At 17.9% G+C, this 8,938-nt stretch overlaps 1 protein-coding gene and 1 pseudogene across 1 annotated transcript, besides 1 other annotated feature; both read left to right on the forward strand.

Moving 5' to 3' along the window:
• Positions 1 to 1,100: 1,100 nt before the first annotated feature.
• Positions 1,101 to 1,947, forward strand: PmUG01_08059200 (Plasmodium exported protein, unknown function; the record flags this gene model as incomplete). Its single annotated transcript, XM_029004754.1, has 2 exons — positions 1,101 to 1,187; positions 1,315 to 1,947. 2 exons carry the CDS (start codon positions 1,101 to 1,103, stop codon positions 1,945 to 1,947), a joined length of 720 nt encoding a protein of 239 aa, XP_028861412.1.
• Positions 1,948 to 5,028: 3,081 nt separating this feature from the next.
• On the forward strand, positions 5,029 to 5,923 carry PmUG01_08059300 (annotated as a pseudogene).
• Positions 5,029 to 5,923: a sequence feature (Plasmodium exported protein, unknown function, pseudogene).
• Positions 5,924 to 8,938: the final 3,015 nt, after the last annotated feature.

The following is an 8,938-nucleotide window of genomic DNA, read 5'->3' on the forward strand; positions in this document are numbered from 1 at the left end:
TATTTAATGTATCTCTCCCATGATTAGCAAAAAAATTTGCCTTATTTTATTTTATTCTATTCGTTAATTATATTTTTATGAACTTATACGTAAACTTAATTTTATTAATATTATTAAGTATTGTTATGCATTATGAGGATATATAATAATTACTTAGATTTAAATAATGTTTAAAAAAAAAATTGCCAGTCACAATTATTCTGAAAGTGGTGTGAAAGGAGATGAAACAGTTTTTATGTTTAAAATATATTAAATTCACTGTTGAACATTTAATTGAAGAATTACTGATAAAATATAAGTAATATATAAACTTCTTAGCCATTTTTTTTTATGTTTCATATATAATACAAAAGATATAAAAAAAAATATCACTGCATACTTCAATTAAAAAATTAAAAGATTTGTTTTTATTTGTACTTATGAAAGAAATAGTATTAAATTATAAACAATTTCCTAAAAAAAGTATGCTCAAAATATGAAGAATATTTCTTGTATATTTATATATATATATTTTTTTTTATTAAAATATATAAATTTATTTTTATTCTTAATATTAGAAATACAACATAATAATATTATTACAGTGTTTAAAATGTTTCATATAATTTAGGATTAATAAAATAAAAGTTTATAAAAAATTTTGAGTTTATAAAAAAGAATATATATTGAATGTTATTTTATATATATGTAATATATCCCTGTTTTATTATAATATGTGCGAATGAACATGTTTTTTGTATTTTATTATTTTTTATTTTTTGAAAATGTTAATAATATATTATTTTATTACCTCTGTTTATATATATTTAATTTAAACGTTTTGAATATCTATGAATGTAATCTAAATAAAGGATTTTAATTAAGTACGTTTTTTTTTAAGTAATATTATAATAAATATTTAATAATAAATTTTTAATGTTAGCCTACTCTTTGAATTCTGTGAAATTCATTTATGTAAGTTTAAATATGTGTTAAAAAAAACGTAAAAGATAATAGAACAAATATTAAAGAAATAAAAATAAAATTTTCAATTATTGTAAGTATATTAATTTATTACTTATATTTTTCCTACTTAACATACAATATTATAAATATATATGATGGAAGGAAAAATTAAGACAAACTTGTATGTTAAAATTTGTTCGTTTATACTTTTAATTTGGATATGCAATTTTTACAATGACGAGGTATAATAATTTTATTTTGGAATATTTTTATTATTTATATTGTACTGCTTTAATTTAATGTATTCGTTATTTTAACCATAAAATTTTTTATTATTTTAAATAACGAATATCTTCTTTGTTTTATTAGAGTATGTATAATAATTCTTTGTATGAGAGGCATAATATAGGTGGAAAATTATATACAAGAACATATCGATTACTGACATTGCATAAACGGGAACATGGATCAAATAAAGTAGGGTTAAAAGAAAAAATATCACTTAATAAGGCATACGAAAAAAACAAACAATATAATGGATGTTCTATAATTAATGCAAAAGGCTATAACAATTCTAGGAAAAGTAAACCTTCTGTAAACCATGAAGGATATACATATAATAAAAAAAAGTTGTTGGACAAGATATATTATATAAATAAAGTTAGGAACTCTATGAATCTTGACACCAAGTATTTAAGAATGACGACATATAATAATTACAAATTTTTTTATGCTTTACCTTTATTACTTCTGTTAGCTGGAATATTAATTTTTGTATTAGAAAAATATTTAGACGTTACATTTCTTTATGAAGCGTTATCAATTGCAGGTCAGTGGAATATATCGATGTTAAGTATAATACTTGTCTCGGTATTTACACTTATAGTTTTACCAACGTTTATTTATATATTTAAAAATCTTGTAAAAGATAATAAGTCAATATATCTAAAATCGAAATTGTATAATACGAAATATCCTTATTTCACCAATCTAGACTATTAAAAAAATTAAGATCAATAATTTCCTCAGATATATACACATACATCAAGCGTAACTATAATTGTATAACTTTATAATTGGTTCTAGGTGGGCTTAGACATTTTAATATTCAAAATATAAATATACATTTTTAATTTTATAGGGAATTTGAATAATTTAATGTTATTAACTTTTTATTTTAATGTATTTTTTCAGCTTTATACATTATTATGTCTTCATATATATTTGTGGGTATCTATGTGAATTTTTATGAAAAATATAATTATTTACTCTTATATTGATATGAAAAAGCACAATTCGAATAATTTGATTGACATTCCTTGTAAATTTACATTTGTAATTATACATAGAGATCTTATTTTTATTACTACAATCTGTCTTACATGATTATTTCTTGACTTAATTATAGAAATGATTTATTATTTTTTAAATAAACAATATGTATGCCCTGTTGTGTATATGAACAAAGGAAGTGAATGTGTTTAATTGTATTATATTTTTTTCTTTCTTTTATAAAACAAACATATTTGTTCTATGAAATGAGTTTTATGAAAAATAATTTATAAAATATAATTATTGTAAAAGTATTTTTAATAGATATATAGTTTTTTTTTTGGTCCATTATATAAATGCGAGGTCGTACATATAAACTAAAGGAATTACCTTTCTAAATATGGATTATTCATAATAATTCAATGTGTTGGATATACTAAATATCTACAATTAAATGAAGAGTTAAAAAATAATATATTTGTTATAATGCCTAATCGTTAAATTAGTTTAATTTGGGTAAAATAAATGAAGTTTATATTATACTGAAAATTTATAAATAAATAAAATATATAATTTTTCTTATTTTTTCATTATTAAACGATTATAGTAATTATTAAAAATAAAAATATATTAGTAGATAATATTCTGAAATTTATTTATATTTTTTTTCTTCGTTGTTTTACAAGAATATTCTTTTGAATATATTTACATATATAAAAATATAAATATATATTAAAAGTAACGAAAATAAATATGCTTTTTCCAAAAATAATATAGTGATATTCAGAAGGATATTTATATATAGGTTTTATTTTTTACGCATGTATATAATTATATTATGTAAAAAGTTAGTATCTACATAAAGATGTATAAAAATATGTATAGTTTATATTATCAATTAGTAATTTTTTCAAATTAACAATAATTATTTTTAGATGAATTGGAAGTAAAATAAAGGAATAATTTATATATATGTAATTTATATATATATTACGTTATTTTTATATGATATATATCATTTAATAAGGTGCATATAAAATGTTGCTCTTTTTCTTTTGCAATTTTTAAATAAATAAGTACAATGCTTAAGGATACGTATACATCTGTTTTGAGAGGAACTGCAATCTATTAAATTTAATTTTTTATAAATTAAAATTAAAATGATAGTATAATATTAACAATTGTCTTAGATATATTTACATGGATTTAAAAAAATATTTTTTTATTAATTTAATTCCCCAATGCATAATTTTTTTCCTTGTAAAATTATACTTATATTCTAAGGAATGTATCCTTGAAAAATAAGGAAAATGAAGAATGGTAAAGGTATACAAATTTATAGTAATAATTTTTATAAAAAAATTATGTTTTTATTTTTGTTTGTGTAAAATATTAGTATGTTTAAATATTTTCTTCTATGAAAATAATATACATAATACATGGAGTAATCCTATTGTAACGCTTTTTTTTTTTTTGTTACAATAGTAAAACATTTTTGTATATAATAAATTTTAAGTTGTTATCAGAAGTATTTTTATCTACGAAGAGTAAATAGAACAAGATGAAAATAAATTTCACGTTATAAGAAATTTTTTTATTATATAAAAGTATTAAATGTTCAAGTTACCTCAAAAATGGCTATATAATAGTATGTATGTATGCATATATATATATATATATATATATAATAATATATTATGTAATCTCTCTGAATTTTTACTTAAGACAAATTAGAAAATCTTCTGTATTATTAAATTTTATTATAACCTTTTATATATCTTAAATGTGTACTCACTTTATTACTTTTATATGTAATATTATATGGCTATAAATATTTCTGAAATTATTGAATTATACAATAATTATTTAATAAATTTATTTTTATGTTTGTTTTTTTTACTTTTTTTTATTATATAAATATATTTTAAAAATATGTTTTTTTTAACTTTTTAAAGCGCACAAAAAATACTAAATTTTTTAAGTTTCTAAACTTTTCATTAAATAACAATAAATTTTATTTATATTTAGATAAAAATTGTAATATAAAAAAAAACTTGTACAAAAATATACTGATTATTAATATAGAAATCTTAAAAATATACATATTTACAAATAATTTACTAACCATAAATTTTTTTAATATATAATTTTTTATAAATGACCATGTTTTTTTTTTAAGATTAAAACTAATGTATATTTTATATGATAAAATTGTTTTATTATAGTTTTTTATACTTTATCAATTGTTTTTACTGTTTTAATAATTAATATTACTAAACTTTAAAAGGAAAAACTACATGAAACTTCTATATAATAAGAAACATATGAAAAAAAAATTAAAATTTTGTAGATAGATTCCAAATAAAATTTAGTATGCCATTTCAGAATATTATACTTTCTTTAAAATAAATACAAAATTTTTATCTTTGATTATATAATATTTTGTTTGATTTAGCCTTATATAGTCTTATTATTATTAGAATTATTTATTGTTATTTCTTTTTTGATAACGATTAAAAAAAGAAAATAAGTTACATTTCTTTACAATTAAATAATTAATTTAGATATTTTACTATTTAGCTTTATTCACACATTTTTTATATAATAACCCCATAGAGAAAGAATATAAAAACAATTTTGCTTTAATTATTCATATGAAAAATTTATTATGAACTATATATATATATGAATTCAATATATTACATCTAAAATAAAATACATAAATGAAAAATAATAATATAAAAAGTTTCATCTATTAGTTTATCTATTTTAAATATAGTAAAAATTTTTATCAGTCTATATACAGTTGAAATGAAATATAGAATGAAAGAAATTAAGTTCCTTATTTTTACTAAGTTCCTTGCATTTATGCTTTTAATTTGGACATTCCATTATAAAAATGATATTGTATTATAATAATATTTTGCGTTTATTTTATATAAAATTTATTAGTTTCATATTTTGTTTTTAGAATTATTATTTTCATAACATAGAAATATATATTCTTATAAATAATAAGTGTTTAATTTCTTCTTTTTCAGAATAACTGTAATAAATGGTTGTATAAGAAGTATAAGCTAGGTTGTCATATATCTTTAACAAATAATCGACTACTAACAGTAAATTCAGTTAACGTAAATTCAACTAAAGAATAAACAAATAAATGGTGCAAAACCAAGTTATTATATAAAAAGGATGATATCTATAAAAATGAAAGATCACTGTATTAGAAAGAAAAGAATTAAAAGGAAGCTCTTTAAAGAACCTTCATAGGAATAAAATAACTACGAAAAAAAAGTACCCTTTAGTTAATAGAATGGATGCACTTTTTGAAAAAAAAATATTCATTCTATTAGATTCTATAGATAAAATAAAGAACATGGAAATTAACAAAATAACTGCAACTATGATGTTATGTAAAAAGGTTGCGTTAGCATTTACTCCACCTTTTTTAGTTTTATTGACAACAGTTGTAGTAACATTATTATCAGGTTATGTATCTCTTAATAGTAATGGTTCACCTGGAGCCGTAGAAATACTTTCATTAATAACAAAATATTCATTACTTTTAGTATTTTTGGCTGTCTTAATTATATTAGTTATTATTTATATTTCTATAAAGTTTGTAAAATATAAATTGATAAAGTAAAATAAGCCTAATTTTTTTCATAATATCGTTAATTTTTTTGGCAAGGAAGACATTTAAGATGTAATAACAAGATAGGTAGTATACTTAACATTATTACATGCATAAAAAATGTATATATAAATACTTAATTTTTATAATAGCTCCTACATATATATAACTATTTTGATATAAAATATAAAAGATATGTTGTTAAACCTTATTGAATTTTATTAATAAATTTTTTAAATATTCAATTAATGATTAAGTTGAAAATAATTTAATATTTCTAAATAATATATATGTGTTTTTAAAAATATTTTTTATGTAAAGCATATAAATGTTCTATAAAATTCATATAAAATGTTTCAGCTAATATTATTATGTTAAATTAGTATGAACACTTATATTTTGAAAACTAAAAAGTTCACTTAATTTATTTTCATTTTTTTTACGTTTTTTTTAGATAGATATTGTTTTTTCGTGAACTAATTAAAAGAAATGTGCTTTGTTTTAAATTAAATGTAAATGTCTTTTTTGTACATAATATAAAGAAAAGAACAAATTTTTTTTTTATCATTTTGAAAAAACAAATTTAATTAATATTTGTTATAAATGTTATCATTATAAATGTATTATAATACCTATTTACTGCAAGTATATTTTTGACGTGTTTAAATTTTAATTGGTTTAAAAGTGAAATTAAAAAATATATAATAGAAAAACATTGTTCATAAGAATGAATTATTTATAGTTTTTTATTAATTTTGAGAATTGCAAATACATGTGGCTAAATAAATATCACATATACTTAATATTTTTCTTACTAAAAATATCCTTTTAACAAAATTTTATAAGAATTATATAAATGCATATTGTAAAGTGATATAATATATAAACTATTTCCATTGTTACTTTCTGTTATTGAAACATTATACAGGGGCTACTGTACTAAGTTCAATAGTATAGTGTTTTCTCTACAAATGTATTTTTCTATGTTTTGTCATTATTATTACTTAAAAATAATTTATATTTATCTAAAGGTTTAATTATAATTAACCTAAACGAAAATAAAAAATTCTTTTTCTGTAATCTCCTAAGTATAGATAATTCATTTTATTCTTTTACTATTATGTAGGTTCCTCTATATGTATTAGGTGAAAAGAGTTAATAATATCTTAGAGGGATTACATAATATGTAAATTATATGTTATGAATTACCAATATTTTGATACTAATAATTTAGCTCTTTTAATATAAAATATTATAAATATATAATCAATGTAAATTACTCTTTATATACAAACAGATATTCCTATTTTTTGTTATTAATTTTATAAGATATAATATGTTTGAATAAATGTTTTATCGTGCGCCCATAATATTTTAAAATAAATAAATAAGTAAATAAACATATTGTATAAAATTTATATATGAGTACATTACATTATTGCTTTTATTATGACAAATTATCTTATTCATGAATTCAAACATAATTGAAAGTTATATATATCTTTTTTAATTATAGTATTTATATACATTGATAATTTCATTTATTGGACTTGAAATGTATATATAATTGTTAGTCATTTACATGTATATTTATGAAATAAAAAAGTCATACTGGCATATGAAGAATGACTCAATGAAAAATTCATATTAAACATAATAAAAATTTAAATAGAATATATATATTATTTTTTTTTACTTATCAGCTAATATTAAATATAACAGTATGCTATTAAAATATTTATTTTTAATTACATAATATATATATTTATTTAATGAATTATGTTATGAATAAAAATTACTTTTTTTTAACAAAATTTTTTCAATTTTACATAGAATATTTTTCATCAGAAATAACCTGTATGTGTAATGATTCATCGTGCGTTCATTTTCAATGAAACCAAATGTATATTACAACAGAAAATATACTATAATATTTTTTTTGGGGGGGTTTTACTACATATCTTATATTTTTTTATATATAGAAATTTATAAAATAAAGTACAAATAGGAAAGAAAACATACATTGTTTTTTTTATATATAAATATTTATTTTGATAAAAGGTATTAAAATATATCATAGAACAATTTCAAAAATTCGTTATGTAGTATTTTACGGTAGATAATAATGTAAACTCATATTTTCATTTGAACATTAGACATGTTATTCACTTTTATATTTATAAATGAACATGCGTTGATAAAAAAGTGAAATTATAAGAAAATATAAAATGATTTTTTCGAATTAATATATAATAATATTTATCACATCTTAAATGAAAATTTTGTAGCAGAAAATAGTAACATGAACTCATTTTTTTTTTTTTCTTCTATTTAGTTAATCCGTTATGGAATTAATGAAAATAAAAAATATATAACTTATTAATATATTCTTGTGTATTTAAATAACAATATAAGAAGTATAATACTATTTATGATTATTAATATTGTGTATGTATTGGTATGTGATGCCATAAGTTATAAAAATATTTTTATTTTGTATTAATAAATTATTGACAGTAATTAATGCAAATAATGCACATATATTTTTTGGATTATGGTGTATTAAAATAATCAATCTAAATTATAAAATAATTATAAAAAATTTTCCATTTAAAATAATAATTATCTTATATTTTTACTAAAACCAAGTACTTGAATAACTAAAATAAAATAACATAAAAACATTCTAAAATAGTATTACATTCTAAAAATTTTATTTACACTGTAATTAACATAAATTTTTCAGATGGACTAAAGATTAGAAAAAATTTTCGATGAAGACATTAAATTAATTAAAGCCTTTCATTTTGTGTGAAGCTATATTTTAATTTTAGTAGAGTAACATCTATATAAAATCTTTGTAGTTATTTGAATTAGAATTTTTATTACACGTCATTTATACTTGTAAAAATAAGAAAATCTAAAATATCTCAGTAGTCCGTAGAATATATTTTATGTTTACTTTTTGTTATGTATATTATTTTTATTTCACTAAAGAAACAAAGAATATTAAATTTTTAAAATTATTAATAATTCCAAAAATAAGGATCATAATTTTTGTTCTAAAAGTTCAAAATTTTATTA

The sequence above is a fragment of the Plasmodium malariae genome, assembly GCF_900090045.1.
Source record: "Plasmodium malariae genome assembly, chromosome: 8".
NCBI classification, from domain to species: domain Eukaryota; phylum Apicomplexa; class Aconoidasida; order Haemosporida; family Plasmodiidae; genus Plasmodium; species Plasmodium malariae.